A 22,554-nucleotide genomic window follows, 5' to 3' on the forward strand; every position below is an offset into this window, starting at 1 on the left:
CTCAGCACCGTGACATATGGTATAGCTGCTGCTGTATTATCACCATGTGGCTTTACACGTGAGGAAAATGTTTCTGCAAATGTGACCGCAAGACCAGAGTTCAGGCCACCTGTCATCAATGAATACCAATAAAGTAGAGACAGGAAATGAATCATTAAAGTGCACTTTAATGAGACAGCTGGCAATTGGAAAGATGGAGGTTAACACCCTAAAGACACCACCTTAACTTTTCATTTCCGGCTGCCTTTTTATAGTGAGTTGAGCAAAGACAGTTTAGCAGTAAGCAGCCTTCACCGCTGCCGGGAGATTGTGACGTCCGGCCCCGGGAACCCCTTATATATCGATAATTGTTATGCCACTGTTATAACGATCCATTTATCATTAACTGTTTTAAATTATAACTCCACAATGTTCTTGCTAAATTGGTAAAATTAACTACTCTCTTCTCTGTGTTTCAGTTTGTCCATTAGCAAGATGAGGCACAAAACAGTACCACCTGGTAGAATTATTGTGAGACTTAATTCATAAACACATATCGCTAGACATGATTTAGAAAATTGACTGAAAAATAGCACACTCAATAAAGCCTACTTGCAAAAATATATATTTATATTTGGTCCAGTGATTTCCTTGTGTTTTGGATTGCTCAGAGGGAACTGACTTAGTCTGAACTCAGTCACTTTCCATAACCTGAAGATCCTGGTGCCTTGAAGTGAATACTGAGAAAGGCAGACTCGGATCTGAACAGTGGATTCTGTTGTTAAATAAATGTGAATTTCCTTTCTCTTCTCTTTCTTTATTGTACTACTATAGCAGCTTGAATACAGAGTGTTCCATGTCAGTGTTTTTTTATTGATCTAATCATTGGCTCAATTTACAGAAACCTCTAAAGTCTTCTTTGTTTAAATGTTTCCTGGGGGCAAAACTCATTGCTTTGTTTAACATTTCCTAGAATTTAAATTGACCTCTGTGCTCAGTTCCTCTTAGAATTTTGATTAAAATAATGATCCTAGCTTTGGGATTAGATTTTGGAAGGCTCGAGGCAGGAAGTGAATTTGACGAGAATTGATTCCTTTCAACTGGGTGGTTCTTTGCATGTGGGTTTAATTTCAAATATTTCTGGAATGTATTTAAAACAGAGCAAAATACAGTAATGAATATAACAAGAGCATATCATCCTCAGCCAAACAACCAATTTTAATTTTCTGGCATATTTGTTTCAACCCAGGCATCCCCAGATGTAAGCACTATTTTGAAGCTGGAGTAGTTGTTCTGTTCCTGTTTAGTTTTTTATCCGATATGTATATCTGATAAAATATATCTATACAGATATGTATATTAAGAATAGTATATAGTATTCTTTTGTTCTTAAATTTAAAATATAATAATGTATATTTCATTTTTCCTATTTGCATTATTTGCTATTATTTTCAAAATGGCTTGTGATGATTTATGGGTCATTCTGCTGCTCCCATTTTCATTTCTGACATAGCTGTATCAGGAGTAGCGTCTCTCTATTCTCGTGCCCTTCACCTGCGTGCACATCCTGTCATTCCCTGGCGTCATGCCAGGAGCTGAGATAGCGGGGTTGGGAGCATGAACTTCAGAAAAAGACAGACGTAGGGTGAATCTTGGTCTCTGAAATGATGAGCAAATTTATTACCCCTTCCCGGCTTGGCCCATCCCTTTACCTTGACTGGCAGCACCAACACGATTGGGACACTGCTTTCTGCTTTCTGTGCCTGGGGAATCCTCCACAGCAGGCTTGATAGAAGCCAAAGTGCTGTGTGGTTACTAGCTTTCCCAGCTCCTGCAGCCAAGGGTGGGCACACACCTAGACTGCTCCACCTGGGGCTGAGTTGGGCAAATGACACAAAGAAGCAGTGCACAGCTGAGTGCTCATTCTGGTTGTCGTGGGTGCACCTCGTGGCCAGAGGTGGTGGGCCCAACAGCCACCCCCAGGACTCAGTGGCCACAGCACCATCTCAGGCTGCTCCTCTGGCAGGACCCTGGCTGTGGTTCAGCCCACTTCCCTTCCAGTTGTGGGGAAGGGTCAGGTGCTGGCCAGAGGCATGGGGTGAAAGATTTCACCAGAGACAGTAGAGAATAGAAAAGGTGGATTTATTGAAATACACTGCTAAGGGGAGCAGTGGGTGAGATGGGAGAGGTCTGTGCGGGAAGAAGAATTTGGGGCTCGCTTTTACGACCTGTTTTGGTGGACTTTTCATGACTGGGGTTGTTGGTCCCTGCTGGTTGTTATCTGCTGGGCCATCGGGTGTAGGTGGGCCTTCTGCACAGAAGGTGTCCTGCTGGGTTCCGTTTGCTCAGAATTCTTGCTAGCCACACATTGGTCAGGTGGACCCATGACCAGGTTCCCATGGCAATGCTATCAGTTCCTCTTCCTTATTTATTTTGTGTCTCCCAGCATTGTTCAGTTGAGCAAAGTACAAAGACTAAGTTTTAACTTTACTAAATGATACCTCCACACTTTCTGTCAGCTTTGTGAGCTCCTTGATATTCTTCCTTTATGTTCTCTTTGACTTAAGGTCATTTGGTTCCTATTACTTGTATTCAAGAACATGGAGACCCGAGTCCCCAGCAGTGTCCTCTGAATCTTCTTCTGCCCAATACTCCCACCCCAGTGTTGGAGTTATTTCCCTCCAATCACAGGTTGAGCCCAGCCTCTACCAACCCATCCTCCTTTCACCCTGTCCCTCCTCTCTGCTCAGTTGACTCCCTGCCCCTAATTTTGTATCCAGTGGACAGGGATGGGCAAAGAGCTGTTATTTCTGCTGGGCCTGTACATCTTTCTGAGCAGGAAAGGTCCTTAGTGTCCAAGAATTTGGGATAAAAAAACGAGCCAGATTTGGGACATGGGCCTTAGAAGTGTGAGGACACAGGTGGGTGCGGGTGCTTGATTCATTCAAATAATGCATCTCTCTCTTCATATCTGGATTTAGCACAGCACCCAACACAGGTAGATGCATGACAAATATTTATTAACAGACTGAAGGAATGGCGTATATTTAGTGGCTATTGAAGAAAACACAAAAAGGCAGGCGCACAAAATAAGATCCCAGCTCTTGTGCACTGTCAGTGTAATTGGGTAAAAGCTACAGCCACCAAGGAATGACACAACAGCAGAAGACCTGAAGTCTAAATGTCTGGGACTCCGGGGAGGATGGATGTTGAGTCAAAGAAGGGAGGCCCCTGGGGTTTGGGTATGTCCACTAAGGATTTGGGGAGGGAGAATAACTGAAGTTGGGCCTAGAAGGGCAGTTGAAGTTTTAAGAGCAGAGTTCAGAGGGGGCGTGTAGAATGAATGAGTATGGTGTCCCCTTGGGGTTGGGAGGGGGCCTGAGGACTGAATAGGCAGAGGTGGGGAGGGCGTTTCTGGTTGGGATGGGGAGGTGAGCGTGGGGAGGAAAGGCCTGCGGGTCATGAGACTATCGAGGAAGCCAGGGTTCTGCTCATACAAGTTCAAAGAAGTGCAGGCAAGAGCCCTGACCTCCTGTTCACCTGGTCTCCATCTGGGGCCAAGATGTGAGATTCCTGGCCCAGCAATTTGGGGTTGTCTGCTCCTTTGGGAGCGTTTGCTTGTAGATGATAGAAATTAGGGAGTGTTGACACTTTTCTCTTTGCCTCTCACTATTATGCAGAATGAAAGAGCCTGGTGACAACTGAGCAGGAGACAATTTCTTCCAAGCTAAAAACTGATTCTAGCATTTTCCCTCCTTGATTTTTGTTCGTATCCCTCCATATGCCCACCCTGCTGCTTCCTCCCTCAAGGGCTGACAGGGGAGAGAAGCAGGAAAGGGGTGGGGGTCGTTTCTTGTGGACTTGCTATGTGGATTCTTTGGCATTTGGGGGTTCCTGACTGTGTGCCAGGGACACTAATAGTGACCTCGCTCCTCAGTGTCTGCCCGCCACTTCCGCCTCCCAGCCCACTTGCTGGTATATTCTCTCAGGGATTTCTCTCCAGGGCTTTAGAAAGGATTGTGGGTGTTGGTGACGGTCTCTGTCTCCCGACAGCCTCCTGGTCTACAGTCGCCTGGATGTTTCTGGCTGCCCGGAGGCCAGACTTGATGGCAGTGTCTAACCAGGCATGGGGCAGGCAGGTGTGCTCGCCAGCAAAGTGGACCCGGCCCTCTGGCTGGAAGAGCTGCCTGGAATAGTCTGAAAACTGGTAGGGGGTGAACTCGGTGAAGGCGCCCATGGCCTGGGGGTCCAGAGCCCAGTGCTTGACCACCGAGGACGGGCACATGCGCTGCAGCTCCTCCTTGGGGATCTGGTGCACCGCCGCCAGGTCCTCCAGGACTACGTCCACCACCTGCTCGTGCTTCATGGACAGGAAGAAGAGGGAGTCGTCGTCCACGGTGTAGGAGGCCAGCAGGACGCCCTTGCCGCTGGGGAGGCGGTGGCTGGGGTAGTGGATGTAGCGCGAGGGCCGGTCGGTGACGGAGAAGCCGCCCCGGATGCCATCCCGCTCCCAGAAGGACTCGTTACAGGCCAGGACCACCTTGGTGGCGCTGGTGTAGTGCACGGAGCGCAGCCCGCGCAGCTTGGCCGCGGGGAGCGGGGGCTGGAAGGTGATGAGGCGCGTGGCCTTGGCGGAGGCGGAGATGACCACAAAGTCCGCGGCGAGGGTGCGCAGGCTTGAGTTAGTTTCGTTGTCCCTCCGGTAGGAAATCTGGACCTCAGGCCCAGCCCTCGCTACCGTGGTCACCTTGGAGCCCAGGTGGATGGTGCCGGGCTTCAAGCTGGCGCCCAGGGCTTGCGGGAGCTGGTCAAAGCCGCCGGTGATCTCGGAGAAGCTGCAGGGGTGAAGAGCGGGAGGGGGTGAGTGTGGGAGACAGCAGGCCAGCTCCTCCTGGTCTGAGGGAGGAAGCCAGCATCACGCAGCCTGCGCCGGGTACGCCCTATTCATCACCTTGACCAGTCTCTCTGAGGCAGGGGCCGCTTAGTGTTATAGTTTGGAAACGCACACGGGAGAAAAGGGACTCGCCCAGGATGATCTGTGTAGACGGCTCCAGAGCCCATGAATTTGGCTGCCTTCCCGGAGGAGTGTGCAGACCTGAGTCGGGGTTCAGGCGCCATCCTTGCCACATGGTGTGCTCTTGGGTAAGAGCCTTACCAGACTCACCTGTAAAATGGCTCTGAATGACAGTGCCTGCCTTCCTGCTGGCGGTAGGATTAGGTAGGACAATTCTTGGAAGGTGCTCAGCACAGTGCTTGGCACACAGTCACTACTCCTCGGTCAACTTCCCTCTCTCCCCTGCGAGTGTCGGTGGAGGGGCAGACTGAGTCCTGCCCAGGACCAGCCTTACCTGTCACTTTGGGAGAGGATGATGTCTATCCGCAGGGACTCCAGGAGGGACTTATAGTATCCAGCATCCTCGTTCATCACATCCCCAATCATCTCTACTGCCCCCCCGCTCAGCTGCCCTTCCTTCAGCAGGTAAGCCTGTGGGGAAGGCGGAAGGCCAGGTGAAGGGGCCTACCTTGTAGGAAGGGCTTCAGCAGGGGCCTGGGGCAGGCAAGGGATGGGACTTTCCAGGCAGGTGGAGGCTTTGACAGTGGGAAGAGAGGGTCCTGGGAGGCAGGGGGAAACCCCAGGGAGATAAGCTGAGCACAGACCCTCCCACCCTATTCTGGGTCTTCTTTGTCTCACGCACCTTGGTGGAGTAAGAATCATAAAACGACATCAGGTGGCTGCAGTTGAAGTTTTTCAGACTTTGTTTGAGCTGCAGAAGGGGAGGAACGAGGAACATCTTTAGATGAAAACCAAAGAGCCAGAGGCAGGACTCCTGGGTTCTCTGCTGTCCCGTTGAAGAGGGTGAGGGATGGAAGGACCAGGGTAAGGGTGCTTCCAGGTGCTCCACTGTTCAAACCACTGGCCCACTAGGGAGAGGGCAGGGAAGGGTTGGACATTAGGGTTGGGTGGCAGCGTTCTTAGGGGGTGTTATGTGGAAAGCAGACTAATCACAAGGGGACTGGCGAGGAGTTAGGTGATCTGAGTCGATCCACTAATTTGCCAGGTGACCTTAGGCCAGACTTGGCTCTTTCCCAGCCCTGAGAGGGGTAAAGCAGGAGGCACCTTGGCAATGGCCTGTTTGAAGAGATTCATGGCATTCTGGCCCTTCTCCCTGGAGTTCAGGGAATAGCCCAGGAGCTCTGGGTTGGCCTTGACCTCTCTGGCACGATTGCGTTGTCCATTGATGAGATACCAGGTGTTGCCATCGTATTGGACGAACTTGTTCAGCTTCAGGCCCAGCTTCTTGACATAGGCGTGGACCAGCCTGGAGCAGATACAGGCATAACATGTCACCCGACTCAGTGGGGCCTGCTAGCACCTTGTTCCTGTTGCTTTACAAGGGAAACCACTTCCAAGAAAGCCAGTTTCTTCATGTGCCCATGGAGCTCGAATGGGCTGCTTCCTCATTAATACTCTCATATTATTTACAGCTTAATATGGTATGAGAAAGTGCCCCTGTCTCAAGTACGGGGTTTGATGAGTTAATGGCAACTGTGACCTTTATTAGTTTGGGATCTACCTCTTTCGGTTTGACCTGGGCCATGAGCCTTTGTCCTCTGTGTCAGGCAGGACTCCTGTGTCAGTCCTGACCAGCAGGAAGGCATCTCATAGGACAGTAAGTCCTAAAGGACTACGACAAGGTCACAGAGGGGCCCCTCTCACCTCTTCCTTAGTCCTCAGCCTCTGTCTCTCACCAGGACTTACCTGTGGGACTTGGGGATTCGCATGGGCCCCAGATCATAGTACCAGCCCTCCTCCTCGTTCCTGAATGTAACCACTCTCCCCCCGATGTGGTCGCTGGCTTCCAGCACGGTTACCTGGGGGTTGGGAGGAGCTGCTGTTATTCCCAGGGCCATGCTCTCCTGTCCCCCACCCTCCACTCTCACCCCCACCTGGTCACAGGCTCTCGCTGGGATGCCCAGCAGGAAGTGTCTGAGAAGTGGTGGAGGGTCAAACTGGAGGCAAGTGATCGAAGTCCCTCCTGGCCCTGCTTACCTGGTGGCCAGCATCTTGGAGGGCCTTGGCCGCCGCCAGGCCTGACATGCCGGCTCCCACCACCACCACGCGCTTGGGCAGCGGGGAGATGTGGAGCCCCTTCTGGGCCGTGACAAGGATGGACTCGTATTCAGGGTCCTTGAAGCACTTGACCAGGTCCTCAAAGTAGCCAAAACAACTGGGGGTAGCCAAGAGCAGCCCCAAGATCAGGATCCCTGAGGAATAGTAAGCACCTGAGGGACTATGTCTGGGGCCTCGGCTCCCTGTGTACCCTGCTCTACTAGAGTGAGCTTGGCTGAATGAGCGAGTGGGTGGTCTGCATGGTGGGTGTTAAAGGTGTGGTTGTAAACATGCGAGCCTGAGGCTATGTCTGTGTGGGGGGCTTGAATTACGTGTGAGCTGTGCTAGAGTTTGTTGTGTGACTAGTGTAGGGTTGTGATGGCAAGTTCACATGCACGCCCATGATTGGACAACCAGGCTCGTGTGCAACTTTGTATTTGACTGTAAATGTGCTGCTTCTGCTGGTGAGTGTATGCTTGCTGTACCTCCCATGGCTGTGCGTGTGTGTGTGTGTGCTTGTTGCCATGTAGGCCCATGCATTTGTTGTGGTCGTATGTGAGGGGGTGTGCTTGGGGGACAGAGCGGGGTGTCCGAGCGAATGTGTGTGTGAGCCTGTATGGGAAGGCGAGAAGGGTGCAGAATGGGGTGTGTTGGTCTGGGTTTTGGGAGAGTGAGGATGATGTGTGTGCCTAAGCGACAGAGACTGGCTGCTGTGTTCTTGTGCGAGAACCTGTGTGTGCCTTCGAGCCTGGGGCTGGGCGGGAGAGCCTGAGGGTGTTTATACTCAGGAATGTGTGCATTTGCATGAGAGAGAGAGAGGGAGAGAGAGAGAGAGAGAGAGAGAGAGAGAGAAAGAGAGAGCGCTTCCTGTGGAGGAGACATGTGTGGGTACGGTAACTGGCTTCTCTGTGGCATTACTAGTGCCCTGTGAAACTTGGCCTTCCTGTCACTCTTCCCCAGCCTCATGGCATTTTTTTCAAGCCTCCAGGCTCTCTAGTGTACAGCCAAGGTTGGGGCCCATAGTTAATACCCAAGCAGTGACTTGTTTTTCTTTTCCATCACTAACAGGGCCCGAGACACGAGCCCATGCATTCTCCTTGTGGCTGGCTCTACAGGGACCAGCCACGCGCTGCGGCCTCTGTGCTCCCATAAATTAGCCGTTGGTTTTACAGGCAGGTGAGAAGCCCCTGAGTTCTGTCTTTGTGCAGCAGGACAACCAAAGACTGCAGAAGGCCAGGGGTCTTCAGGGCCACCCACTGAGGAGGGACAGGAGGCCCAGCTGGCTCCCAGTGCAGACCCTTCCCAATGTCAGGAGGCCCTTCTACAGGGGTAGCTCCTCAGAAGAGGATGGGGAACATGTCAGTGGGAGAGAGTCCCAAGCCACACCCATGGCCCATCCCCAGAGAATCCCTCCCCCCCCATCCATTCTCCACCCCTGACAAATGCTGCCTCTCCCATCTCACTACCCCCCACCCCTGTCCTTCCCTTGCTGGCCCTCAACCCACAGACTCATTCTCCAGACCCACATCCATTCTCTTGACTCACTTTCAACATGCCTGCCTAGCTGTAGCCCCTCATCAGTCCCTACCCCTCTTCCTTGCATGCCTCCCTAATCCCCACCACCCATTTCAACCTCCTTGGTCCATCCCCATCCCCTCAATCTAGCACTTCCTCCTATTTTAGGATCTAGCACCTCTGTCCTCAGGTTCTCTCAGACCTGGAGGGGGGACCCCACTTACCCCTCATCTTGGACATGGTCCTGTAGCTCAGGCTGAGCCCTGGGTGAGTCTCGCTTTTTATAAGGACCTGCCGGGGAGGAGCCTGGCCCGGGGCCCTGCAGCCGGGCCTAAGCACAGAAGCCCTGCCCTCTAGGATGGCTGTCAGGTGAGATGGTCGCTCTGATGCAGGTCCCTCCGTGGCCTCATCCCCTGTATTCTCACCTTCCCCGACCTGTCTTCCCTCCTTGTGAAAGCCTCCTCCCAGCTGAGAATCTGGGATCTGGGGGCCAATGAGGAAGAGGGGTTGGGGGAACCAGAGAGTTGTCCCCAACCAGCTGACCATGTCCCCAGAAGGGCGAGGACTGGGCCCAAGCCCCTGGCAACTCCAGTGTCTGGCCTCCCAGGAGCAGCAGGGCTCCTGCCTGCCCCCTCTAGGGAACATCCTGCTCTCTTGCTGTCCCTCCAGCAGCCCCTGCTCCACTGTGAGTCTGTCCACGCTGGGCATTTTGTCCTGAAGCTCCCATGGAGGGGTTTGCCCTCTCCATCCCCTTAGGGGCTCCCCGAGTAGTCTGTGTAGTGGTCTCTGGCCTGGTCATTTTCAGTGGGGAGTGATTTTCCCCCTTCCTCTGGGACCCCTGGTGCTGCCTGAGACCCAAGAGGGTTCTCTGGAATTCCTTCCCCGGGGAACAGGCCAGCTGGTTGTGGTGCCAAGTCAGCTCTTTGTTCTCTATGTACAGTGCAGGCAGAGGCAGGCTGGCTGGCTGGGCAGAGAAGTGGGCAGGAAGTGTGCACTGAGCTTGCTTATGGGGCCCTGGAGGGGGCAGGAGTAGAGGCAGGCTGTGGCACTCAGCAGTGGGGGCACAGAACTCATATTCTGGGTGCCAGGATGGCACAGGGAAAGGGCACCAGCAATGGAATCCAATGGAACTGGATTCGAATCCTGCCATGTCGTGTCATAGCTGTGGACATAGGGCTTCTACCTGTCTGGGCCTCAGTCAGATGATCTATAAAATGGGTCAATAATACTTTCTTCATATGGTATCTCGAGGATTATATGAGATGCTGTGTGCAAGAGCCTAGCATAGCACCTTACACTTGGTAGCCACCTCAGCCACATTTTTCTTTCCTTGTGGAGATAGAGTTTGAGTTGAGATATCTAATAGTTTTAAAACAGGTAATTCCTACATCACAGGGTTGCTGGTAGGATCGGATGGGTTTCATAGGGTTTCACTTGCAAGATCTTAACCTGCAAATAGAGATCATTTTATTTTCTTTGTAATTTTCTTTGTAATTTTATATCATTTTCTTGCCTCATTCCACTGGATAGAACATCTTGGTTGAATAGTAGTGGTTAGAATAGACAACTTTGTCTGTTCTGATCTTAGTGGGGAAGTACTCAGCCTCTTGCCATTAAGGATGCTAATTGTGGTGTTTTCAGATGCCATTATCAGATTAAAGAAATGCCTGTCTACTTGAATTTACAGTTTTGTTTTTATCACAAAGGGCTGTTTGCTTTTGTAAAATGCCTTTTCTCCATCTATTGTGTCAATCATGTGGTTTTTGTTCTTTATTCTGTTGATATGGTGCATTATATGAATTGATTTTCAAATGCTTAACTGTTCTTGTATTCCTGGGAGGTTGGTGACTCTTGTAGTTGTTATTGCTACTGACAAGGAGAAGAGGCTTCCCCACAGTTTGACAATGTCCAGGTAGGGAACCCTGGGCAGAGCCCAAGGTTACTCTGGGTCTCCTGTACCTGCTTTGTATACTTTCTGGATAACACAATCAGTGGGTAAATTAGGTTTATGCCAATAAGCTTACTGGGACCCTAACAGAATAGGAAAGGCCTTGGGGAGGAGGCTACTTGGGAGTCTCTGCCTGAAAAATGACTTCCCAAAGATATCTACTCCCTAATTCCTGGAATCCATGAATGTTACCTTACATGACAATAGGATTTTGCAGATGTGATTAAGTTAAGCATCTTGAGATGGGGATGTGATTCTGGATTATCCAACTGGGCTCTAAATATAGTCACAAGTATTCTTATAAGAAAGAAGCAAGCCAATCAAGGGGGAGATAGTGATGTGAACATAGAAGCAGAGACTGGAGTGATGTGACTACCAGCCAAGGAATGCTATAGCAGCCTCTAGACGCTGGAAGGTGCAAGGAACAGACCTTCCCCTGAAGACTCCAGGTAGACCTTAAGACTCATTTTGGATGTCTTAACTCTAGAATGATTAGAGATACATTCATGTTGTTTCAAGCCACAAAAATTGTGACTACTTGTTCCAGCAGCAACAAGAAGCTACCCCTTGGTTTTCAGGCAGCACAGGCCTGAGCATCAGAGAACTTCCTCAAACCCAGTTACAGCCAACTCCCCAGTGCTCTTGTCTCCCTGTTCATTCTGGTGCTACCTCTTGAGTCTCAACACAGTCCTGGTATGCTCCTGGTTGTCACCAACTGCTTTACAGGCATCCAGCCTGCTACAACAGGGACACAGCGACTATGCAGTCAGAGCTAAACCTTGTATCTGCTTCTCCGGAGCTGTGTGGGGAGAAAGTCACATCACTTTTTTGAGGCTCTGTTTCCCTAGGCATGAAGCTGAGCCTTCAATAAATGTGGGCTTCCTACTATTCTGTTAGGACACTGTGATTCAGCTGGGATGGTCCCTTCATTTGGAATCAGGAAACCTGGGTGCTATTTCTGGCTTATTTTCTGTGTGATGCAGGGTACGTTCTCTCCAGTCTTTCCCCAGCCACCCTGCCATCACCCAGGGGCTTGTGAACAAGGCAGCTTTGGTAGCAGAGGTAGAGGCTATACGTGAGCTCAGCAACTTGGATTTTGACTCACTGAACCTGGACTGGCTGCAAATAAGTCTTGATTTATTCATTGGTTGTTAAATTTTTAACATCAAATCATTTGTTAACTCTTAGACTGTCAGTTAGGACTTAGGATATTTGGCACATAACCAAATCTCTGACTCAGTTCCTGCATCTGCAAGGATAAAACCATCTATTTCATAGGGATAGTTTCACAGGGATTTGACAGTTTGACTATCAAATGGGTTGTTGTAAGTAAGGACTTAGTTAAATACCAGGGATAAGAAAACAATGCCCTGTAAAGTTTTGCTAGTATTAGTATTGGGTTGTCGGTAAAGTCATGACGTATTTTTCTATGTTTTTTAAAAAAATTTATTTATATATGCATACAAGAGCTGGGGTACAGGCCAGAGATGTGGGGGTGGGGGTGAGACGATTCACCAGAGACAGAGCGGGGAACAGAACAGGCAGACTGACTGAAATACACTGCTGAGGGGAGCAGCAGGCGAGGCAGAAGAGGTCTGCTGTGCCATGTGGGTTGCTCCCTGGCCAGCCAGGGATTGAACTCGTGCTGCAGAGGCTGCGGATTGCTTCATAGTGTGGTGCTTAACCCCTTGCGCCACCAGAGAGGCCCGGTTTTTCTTTGTTTTCTATGCAAAATTGCATCATGACTTTCCAACAACCCAATATTACCATCATCATTATTATTCTTGCTATTATCAGTTATTACTATCCTATTAGCTTGTCTGATCTATGTCTCCTTCATTGGCTCAGGCAGCATTTGCAGCCTGGGGAGATACAGACCCTCAGGACTGGTTGTGTTGAGGATGTGTGTGGTAAGAAAGCAGAGGGAGCCTGTGGACAACAGAAAGGGCCCATGGCTGGGAGACATGGTATGTAAGTTCTAGTCTCCTACGTTGACTCCTATAGGCCAGTGATTTTTCTTCTTTGCAGCTTATTTTTCATGGCTGTAGAAGATGAGTAGAGAGCTGGGCCTGCTGGTCTTGAAGGTCCCTTCGGATTCAGTATCAGTGTCTCCCCCAGGCTCTTGGAAATGCTCAGTAAGACTCTGTCATCATTGTTGACATCAGCTCTAAAATGAGGCCATATCACCTCCCTCCCAGGGGTTCTGGGAGGACCTGATGAGAAAATACACACAAAAGTGCTTGGTAAACCATCAAGTTTTATGACGAAGTCCCAAAGGACCATTAAGATGAACTTGATCATTAGTATTGTCACCACCTCCTGGAATTCCCTCAGTTCCCTCCCCAGACACAAACCCAGAAAACTTTCTCGGGCACCTCTGTAATCAAATGGGAGCCAGTCCCCACAGGGGCCCTCCCGGAGGTGTTCTGAGCCAGGGGCCAATTAGAGAGTCCCAGGCTGTTAGGACTGCAGTCCCAGCTCTCCTCTCCTCACGGGCCACCTTCTTGCCTTGAGGTCCATGCAGCTCAGAATGAAGCATCTGGTGTCCAGTCTTCCTCTTGCAACCCTCAGTGTGGCCTCCGTACCTCTGGCGATAATGACAGGTCTAGGGGCGGCAGGAGGGATTTCAGGTCCAGCCATTTAGCCTGGAACACATACTGATGTTCAGTTCCAGCCCAAGAGGCAAATGCAGAGTCTCTGCTGGCCCTACCGTTGTCCAGCTGCCTGGTCTTGACGAAACCCCTTCGCTCTTCCCAGTCACTTTTCATTTATCTGAGAGATAGAGGTTAGAATGATGGTTGGCAGCTTTTAAGTAATTTTGTCATTTAAAAGTCAGGATGGGGCCTTCCCGGTGGCACAGCAGTTGAGCGCTGGGTTGTGAAGCTGCCTGCAGCCTCTGCAGCGCTGGTTTGATCCCGGGCTACCAGGCGAGGGTCCCACATGGCGCGCAGACCTCTCCTGCTGTGCCCGCTGCTCCCTCAGCAGTGTACTTCATCTGTGTGCCCGTTCTGCTCGCCACTCTGGCTCTGGTGAATTCTCTCACTCTCCTACGCTTCTGACTGTACCCAGTGCTTGTATAAATAAATAAATAAATAAAAGAAGTAGAAAAGATAAATCTTATTAAAATTAAAAATAAATAAATAAATAAAAGTCAGGATGGCTTGACTATCATCCCATCTATGAGCCCAGAGTGCTCCTGACCTTGGACAAGCCACTGTGCCTCCCTGGGCCTCAGTTTCCTCATCCACCCAATGGGAGATTGATCCTGCCTTGCACTAGCTCTTCAGAGCTGGTGAAGGTCAATGACATGTGTGAGGGGAGTTAGGACTGCGCTCAAGGCAAGGGGGATGTCATTTGCTTTAAGGTTCTGCAAAGAGGATTCACAAGGTGAGATTTAACCTTCCCTGAGTTCAGGGCCCAAACTCCTGCCTCCCCCTGAATCTCTGGCCCATCAGGCTGTGTGTGTGAAGGAGGGGAGGAGTTGGGGTACAGAGGACGTCTCCGACAGGGCGTTCCTCTAAGACTATAGTTGAGTCTGAATAAGAGCTGAGGATTCAGGGAGTCGGGGCCACAGCTCCGTCCCCCTCACCTGCCCCTTACAAGGAACCATGAAGTACGAGATGGATCCTCTGGCACACCTGGGATGCATCCCCTTCCTGTCAGGTGGCACTAGAAACAGGGCATGGGAGAAAGGAGGTCAGAAGTAGCTATGGAGATGGGGTAGACACACAGGAAATCATTATGTGTCCAGTTTTAACAGCATGTTTGTCATCTCTAGCTCAGCCTCTAACGCTGGGAGAGACCAACCCCCAACCCCCCATTTTAGAGCAGTGAAGCTGAAGTTTGCTTCTGAAGACACACTGGATGTCTGGGCTCCCCCACTTTTCAGTCACGTGACCTTGGGCAAGTCTTCACTCTTTCTAGCACTGCTGGCCCATCTCACACATCCCTTCCTACCAAGGTTTGGTGCCACAGGTGCCGGGGCCTTTGCCCCTAAGCTGAGAGCCAGTGGGCCTGGGAGGTGGTCTGCACCCTGAAGAGCCAATCAGCAGAGTCTGGTCTGATCTCGTGCCTCACCTGTGGCTGGCCTTGCTGAGGCACGAGGGGCTAGCAAGGGTCCAGAGGAAAGGGGAGCAAGCCAGGGGTTGAACCAGGCTGTTAGGGAGCCTCCTTCTGGATCGGGCAGGGAGGCCTGGTCCAGGGATTAAGCTGCTGACTGTGCCCCTTCTGGGCCAGGGCTGCTCTCCAAGGGTCCTCCCAACCCCTGCCAACAGCAGAGGTGGCTGCCTCGGTGTCTGGATTCCTAGGACTCTCCACTGTTCCGTGGAGCGTGACAAATGCGAGTCAGCTCTGGAAGGAGAGGCAGGTGCTCTGCTGTTAGCCTTTGTGCGTGGTGCACACACACCCATGGAGTCACTTTAAGCTAAAATCACTACATCACGGAGCCTGAGGGGGACGGGTTGCACAGGGCCCAGCACGGGGAGGATTCCCCACACAAATCCAGTGGATGTGACCCCAGAACACAAGTAACAGAGTCTATATTTAGGAGTAATTAGGATGTAGGAGTCTTGAGCTTTTGTTTTTGGATTTTGCTTCCTTTTTAATTTTCTAAAAAGGATTTTTCTTTTCTTCTTCCCTATATTATTGAGGTACAACCGATATAAAACATGTCGGAAGCGTAAGGTGTGGCATGTGGTGACTGATAGCTCCATGTGGTGAGGTTTGCAGTCAGGCGACTCATCCTTCCATCACACTTGCAGGGCCGTGTGGGGTCAGGACACCTGCGTGCGCCTCTCAGAGCAGCGAGTGTCCACACCACCCTGTCAGTGGTGGCGGCTGGATGCTTGGTCCGCACCCCCCCCCTTCATCATGGGACCGGAAGTCTGCTCTGTGGACCGGCATCTCTCCCACCCGCTGCCCTCAGGCCGTGGCAACCACACTGGGTGCTCATGTCTACGAGCCTGACGTTTTCAGATTCCACCTTGTGGAGACCATCATCTTTGCCTTTCTCTGACTTGTTTGATTTAGCATAATGTGTGCAAGATTCATTGAGTTTTTGGAATGTAATTGATTTAAGTGTAGATTATGTCATTTAACCTCAATCATGTTGTCTAACACCCAGCTCACAACACTTCTGAAGAGTGAGGAATCAGCTCTGGTGGCATGTGTCTGACTAGGGAGGGCCTGGAGCCCCACCATCCTATTCTGAATAGACAGGGAATTGAGGTCCAGAAGGGAGGTGGGATGGGAGCCCACAGGCAGGTGGGCCTGGCCAGGACTTGGGTCAGGCCACTCAGCACATGATCTTCTTTAATTCTCCCAGCAAGTCAGAAGATTGGGGATATTAAGAGCTTATTATGATCATTTTATAGTGGAGAAAACTGAGGCAGAATAACAGTGAGGGTATGAGAACAAGCACTAGAATTTGATGGGTCCCAACTGACATGCTGGTTCTGCACTTCAAAGATGTAAGCCCTTGGGTAAGTCCCTCACTCATGAGCCTCGGCTCCCCTTTTGTAACAGGGGCTGATACTACTTAACTCTCCAGATGTTCTTCGCTGGGACCTGGCTCAAGACCTGCTATAAGGTAGATGCTCCATGGTCAACACTCATATATCATCAAAGAGGTTGAGTGACTTGTCCAATGGATTGTCCTGTTCTTGTCCAATGTTCTTGCCCAAGATCATTCAATAAGGACTAGAGATGTGACTCAAACATGATGTGATTGACAAGGTGAAAAACAGGGGGTTGGAAGAAAGAGGGGAATCAGAATGAACCTTCAGTTCTTGACATATCTACATGTGACCAAGTGCCAACCCTATCCCCACCCTGGGTTGGTCATGTTCCCTAGAAGGCGGAAAAAGGAAATTAGTCCCCCACTTCCGCCCCACATAGGTGTGTTTGATCCTGCTCTGTCCCCAAGGTTTTCTTCCTTGTGGGGTTTTTGTTAGCAATGCTCAGGGACTGCATCTGGCATCCCCACTAGGGACAGGGATGGTGGGGGCAGGCGGCAAGGGGATGTCCCTTCCACATTGCCCCCAGGACTTCTGGAAGAGAGGCAGGATCATAAAGCCTCATGTTGGCCCATAGGAGGAGCTTGGGATGACTGAGACTCCCTCCACCTGCACCCCAGGACCCTCCAGGAAGGCCTCCAGGAGCCAGGGCCGGGCTGGCTGCTGCAGAGGGCTGTGCGGTGGAGACAAGGCAGGGGCCTCCACCTCCCCATTCTAAGAATCTTCAGATTTTCCTGGAAACTAAATTGCTTGGAGTCCAGACTTGCTGGCTTCTGCTTCACAGGGGGCTTCTCACTGAATCCTTTTCCCTTAAGAGCAAGTAACCGCTTCTCTGAGAGTTGCTTCTGTGGATCTGAGGTGAGATGGTCTGGGATTTGGGGAGAAGGTGGACCTGGGCTTCTGTGGAGACCAGAGGTCATCAGAAGCCAGGTCACCCAGACCCTGGGTCCTCTGTGCCTGCACCCAACACCCTTCTTGCCCTCTTTCTTCATTTCTCAGTGTTCTTTCCTCACCCTGACCCCATATCTCAATTCCTTCCATTCCTACCTCCTTCCTAGAGTGCCACCCCTCTTTCATCTACTTCTTTAGTAATATTCACTCAGAGTTTCTCTGTGTCAGGCTATGTTCAAGGTGCTGGAGACTGAGAAGTGAATAATATAGTTTCCTGAATTTAAGGATCTCCAAGCCCAGTGAAGACGTATCCATGAAAGGACAATGCTCGTTGTCTTGGGGGTGCTCGGCTATGGTGCTGTGACCATTAGGTCCCATCGTCATGCTCTCTAGGGACCCAGGGCTTGTAAATTAGGGGGAAACTTCTGGGCTGAGAGAATTTTTGAAGATATGTATTTTTAACATAAGTGATGTCCACATCACGTGGATTTCAAGTTTATTGTTCTATTTAAGAAATCATTCCCTGCCCAAGGTGATATAGATATTTTTCTGTTTGAGCCTAAAATTTATTGTTTTATCTTTACCATTTACCATCTGAGACTACAAATATCTGGAATGGATTTTTTGTACCATGTGAGGTAGCAGTCAAGATTTTTGCCCATGTGAATATGTGTGATTCATCAGAAGATATTCCCCAGAAATGCAGAAGAGCATCCCTTCCCCATTTAATTGTAGGATCAACTTAGTCATGTGTCAGTTGGCAAAATAACATCCATGGCTCTCTCCTGGGCTTTTTTTCTGTTACATGGATTTATTTGTCTTTCTGCCAGCGTCATAGTTGCTTAATTTTTTTGCTTGCATAAGTCCTAATTGACCAGACCCTGTTTTTTTTTTTTCCAATATCCTTCAAAATTTCTATGTAAAATCATAACTGGTTTAAATATCTGCAGATAAATTTGACTGTAATTTGGGGATTTGACTGAAACTTAATTGAATATAATAGGCAATTTCACATCTTTATAATTCTAATTATGCAATCCATAAATGTGGTTTATTTCCCCATTTTCTTGGTTTCCTTAATTTCTTTTTCCTTAATTAATTTCCCTTCCTTAATTTATCTCAATGTTTTTCTATACATTATTTCATTAGCTTTATCACTAAACATTTGACTTTTAATTCTGGCCTTAAGATTTTATTTTCGGGTGTTGGTGTAGGGAAGTGCGTTTGATTTTTGTATACTTGCTTATTAATTTCAATTTCAGAAGAAAGTGAGAAAAAAACAGCTACAATCTCAGGGCTGAAGAGAGTACAAAGTGCAGGCACTAAGGATTTAGGGGTTCCCTCCTGCTGCAGTCATGCCGCAGCGCCCTCTACTGACAGACCTCGTATTGCCAGCTTGCCGGAGGGGTATCTCTGGGATGAAGAGAGACATCAGGAAAATGCTCTCTAATAAAAAAAAAAAAATTAACAGGCAACTAACTGTAAATCAGAGACATTCTGCAAGGGAGGGGAGGTAGAGGAATCAAAACAGGGGAGAGACGAGCACAAGGGACTATGGTGATGGTTCATGGGTGAACCGGTGGTGGGAATTTTACGGGGAATACACCTGAGAGGAGAAAGCATACAAGCATGCATTGTACAAAAAGGAACAATGATGTAAATACACATATATAATATTTATAAATATATAAATAAATATATTTGTATATATAAATAAAAAATAAAATGATGTCTAAGATGAAAGGCATCTTCACATATATCACGTGCTTATCTTGTCTCTTAATTGCATCATTTTTCCTGCTTTAATCTCATAGAGCTTTGTTCATCAAGGCTCCTAAGTATAAAATCCATTGCTGATACCTTCACAGAATGATGTCACTTACTGATGCTTTTCTGAAAGTGTCCCTGTCATTATGTGATAGGTCGTGGTACATTGCCCCTAATTCTCATAAAGCCTGAAGTGTGAGTATTAGTCACATTTCAAAATGAGGAGACTGAGGCCCCAAGAGTTTGTGTGACTTGTTCAAGATTACACAGCAGAGCAGTGGGGCCAGAATTACAATCCTCGGCTGCTGGCCCCTGGGGTAGACTATCTTGCTCGACAACTATACTTCAGATGACAGGTAATAAGTGTGATTCTCTTCTAGGCCCCACCATGTGGATGTCTCCACGGCAGAATCAAAGCGGGGTTTCTGAGTTCATCCTAGTTGGCTTCTCTGGTGACCCCATGTCCAGCTGGATCTTCTTTATTGTCTTCCTCATCCTCTACCTGAGCTCAGTCCTGGGGAATGGGCTCATCATCACTCTGATCTGCCTAGACACGCATCTCCACACTCCCATGTATTTCTTCCTCTGTATCCTCTCCCTGCTGGATATGGGATACGTCACCACTGCCACACCCCAGATGTTGGTGCATCTTCTTTCTCACTCTCAGACCATCTCTTTTGCTTGCTGTTGGCTGCAGATGTATGTGTTTAGTGCCCTGGGCATTACTGAATGCATATTTTTTGTAGTCATGGCTTATGATCGCTATGTGGCCATTTGTTACCCACTGCGCTATACTGTCATCCTTAGCTGGAGCCTGTGCATTAAGATGGCATCTGGGTGCTGGGTTTGTGGTTTTTTCTTCTCTCTCATCCATACCTACTTCACCATGAGGCTGCCATACTGTGGACCCAACATTGTCAACCACTATTTCTGTGATGGCCCTGCAGTTCGATGCTTGGCTTGCATGGACACCCACCTCATTGAATTGGTGGACCTGGTCATCAGCTTCTTTGTGAACGTTGTCCCAATCTCTCTCATTGTGGCTTCCTACACCCGTATTGCCCTGGCCATTCTCAAGATCAAGTCCACACGAGGCCGCTGCAAAGCTTTCTCCACCTGTGCTTCCCACCTGACCGTAGTCACCTTCTTCTATGTTCCAGCCACCTACATCTACTTGAGGCCTAACTCCAGCTATTCCCCTGAGCAGGACAAGCTGGTTGCACTGTTTTATAATGTTTTCACGGCCCTGCTCAATCCTGTGGTCTACAGTCTGCGGAACAAGGACATCAAGGAGGCTTTTCTTAAAGTGATGGGGTGGGGCAGGGTGGTCTTGTGAACTGGGAGGATCTGGGGTAGAAGGTCCAATGCCAACATAGTGCTTGGCTAGCACCACCAATGTGGACTATGAAAGCAACCTGGCTGTCTTGATCAACTTGCTCCATTGTTGTGGAAGTGGCAACCAACTTTATAATCTCAGTGGCTTACAAAGCAAAATTCACTTATTGTTACATTCCATGTCAGTTGTAAGTGGATTGTGGTTTTTGCCAATGGATTCTCAGATTCCACTTGGAGGAATAAGTCCTATCTAGAATATGCCATTCTTCTGATCATAATAAAGGAACAAGGGCCAAAAGACATGATGACTCTAAAAAAAAATGTTCATAATAACACAAATCTCTTCCTTCTAATCCTGTTGGTCAAAGGAAGTCATGTAGTCAACCCTGATGACAAAGGAGCAAGAGATCCTTCCCTCTCATAGAAAAGTAATGCAGACCACATGGTAACTGATAATGGTGTACAATACACACACACACACACACACACACACAGGAGAATAGCACACAATGTGGATGGTGATATAATCTACAATAATGGCTCTGAAACCAAGAGAATGCATGTGGCCAGCATGAAATATGGTAACTGTGATCCAGTCCATGGAATTAGCAGAGGATCAAGGTGGTGTTTGCAAAGTAAACAATATCTGTAGCCAATGGTGTACAGCACCAGTTTAGCCCACAGACCTGAGTTAGTGCTTGGAACCCATGTGGGTTGTGGGATTAACATGTGGATACTCTGCGCAATGGTATCGCAGGGCACACAGCTGAGTAGTGAGATACTTAGTAGTGTCTCGATTTCTAGTTCCCATCTTGTAACTAGTTCCCATCTTGTATGACTTTGGGCAATTTGTTATCCTTCTCTGGACATCACTCATCTATAAAATGATCACCTTAAATTTAATGGTCTCCAAGAACTCGTTGTGTCTAACATTCTATATCACAGTAGATGGAGTATGTAAAACTCAAGTGCTATGAACTTGTGACCAATCTGTGAACCAGAAAGTGATAAGGACGCCATAGAAGATGAAAAGTTGCTGCGTGCAAGTGGGCTCCTGCAGCCACAATAGGCAACACCCAAAAGTAACTCATACTCTTCTGAGAGACCTCAATGAAAAATGAGGTCTCTAGGAATCCTGGTACCGCAGAATTTACACAGCCTTCACTGGGGCTGCAGAGTTTACACATCCTTCCTTCAGGTGTCACCAGTGACCCAGTGATCGTAGAAATGAGTCAAGTAAGTTCTAATAGTTCTGGAGATCCACTGTGGCTAACCAGCATCAGGCCCAGCTATAGGGGATGTGATATCCCCAGAGGAATTTCAGGTTGAGGTTATTGGGAGAGATGGTGCTGACCATTGGACTGAAGTTGGCATAACACAGAGAGGGGTGCTGGGAGATAGGATAGCAGGGGGTTGGGGGCAATGATGATGTGAATGAAGAGATTACTGAGCAACCAACCTGGGGATGATGAATGACTATAGAGTTTAAAACTTTTGGTGGAGGGCCTCCCCGGTGGTGCAGCGGTTGAGCGCTGGGTTGTGAAGCTGCCCTCAGCCTCTGCAGCGCCGGTTCGATCCCCAGCTGCTCCCTGGCTACCAGAGGAGGGTCCCACATGGCGCGCAGCCCTCTCCTGCCGCCCGCTGCTCCCCTCAGCAGTGTACTTCGGTCCTTCTGCCTGCTCTGCTCCCCGCTCTGGCTCTGGTGAATTCTCTCACCCTCCCGCACTTCTGACTGTCCAGTGCTTGTATAAATAAATAAATAAATAAATAAATAAATAAATAAAAAAAAAATAAAAAAAAAATAAATCTTTAAAAAAAAATAAAACTTTTGGTGGAATAGATATTTTATCCCTATTACTTAGGTACAAAGTTCAGTATTGGTTTTGTCCTAAGGTATTTACTCAGACATGGAACAGGGCTGGGGAAGGCAGGAGATATGGTGGGTGGCACAGGTTCACCAATGGACTCTAATTCCAGGCAGCCATTCCAGAGGATTTTAGGGAGAAAGTGAAGGGTTCCATGGCTATTGGTGTGTTCCCTTCTTCATCTGTGCGAGGGTAGGACAGTGTGGCTGGTGGAGGGGACTTGCCAACTGATGAGCATTTCCTGCTTCTGATTTTGTGGGGAAGGGGCTGTCTGGATAATGTGGGGGTGGTCTTCCCAGCTATCGGTGTCTGTATTGAATCAGTGATACCCATTTGATGGTTCATTGGAACCATCGCTACCTTAATGAGGACTTTTAGTTATTGAAATTGTTATAATTTTGATGCAGAGGCGGCTAATACTAACCACAGGAGGCCTATTAGATTTAAATTACCTTGATGTTCAAAGCCAGAACCTGCCAGTGTTGCCCCATGGCCGCATTTCCTTGAGTAACCTGTCATGTGACATTGATAAAAGATCAATGGTGACTTTGATTTTAAAATTCAAAGTCCAGTTTGAAGCAGGAAGATCTGGAATGGGTCTGTGGACTGAGGGTTGTCAGAATGATGAGA

General features: G+C 48.9%; 2 protein-coding genes across 2 annotated transcripts; one reads left to right on the forward strand and one right to left on the reverse strand.

The window, feature by feature from the left end:
• Positions 1-3,964: 3,964 nt before the first annotated feature.
• Positions 3,965-9,313, reverse strand: LOC119236741 (L-amino-acid oxidase-like). The gene is made up of 9 exons (XM_037500722.1): positions 9,264-9,313; positions 9,031-9,088; positions 8,830-8,896; positions 7,031-7,245; positions 6,740-6,852; positions 6,098-6,299; positions 5,676-5,744; positions 5,328-5,464; positions 3,965-4,814 (listed from the first exon to the last, which is right to left on the reverse strand). The coding sequence occupies exons 1-9, from the start codon at positions 9,311-9,313 to the stop codon at positions 3,965-3,967; spliced, it is 1,761 nt and encodes a 586-aa protein (XP_037356619.1).
• A 9,799-nt stretch (positions 9,314-19,112) lies between these two features.
• On the forward strand, positions 19,113-20,060 carry LOC119236742 (olfactory receptor 2D2-like). Its single transcript, XM_037500723.1, has one exon. It carries the CDS (start codon positions 19,113-19,115, stop codon positions 20,058-20,060), a length of 948 nt encoding a protein of 315 aa, XP_037356620.1.
• The last annotated feature ends 2,494 nt before the right edge of the window (positions 20,061-22,554 follow it).

Source organism: Talpa occidentalis, unplaced genomic scaffold (assembly GCF_014898055.3).
Source record: "Talpa occidentalis isolate TD23 unplaced genomic scaffold, MPIMG_talOcc4v2.1 talOcc4.9, whole genome shotgun sequence".
NCBI classification, from domain to species: domain Eukaryota; kingdom Metazoa; phylum Chordata; class Mammalia; order Eulipotyphla; family Talpidae; genus Talpa; species Talpa occidentalis.

Excerpts from the sequence above, each read along its gene's own strand:
- LOC119236741 (XM_037500722.1), bottom strand. The coding sequence starts at position 9,313 with ATGCCCAGCGTGGACAGACTCACAGTGGAGCAGGGGCTGCTGGAGGGA. Across the intron at positions 5,745-6,097 it reads TCAAACAGGCCATTGCCAAG|CTCAAACAAAGTCTGAAAAA; the intron begins GTGCCTCCTGCT and ends CCCCTTCTGCAG. Across the intron at positions 5,465-5,675 it reads ATGATTCTTACTCCACCAAG|GCTTACCTGCTGAAGGAAGG; the intron begins GTGCGTGAGACA and ends CCTTCCCCACAG.
- LOC119236742 (XM_037500723.1), top strand. The coding sequence starts at position 19,113 with ATGTGGATGTCTCCACGGCAGAATCAAAGCGGGGTTTCTGAGTTCATC.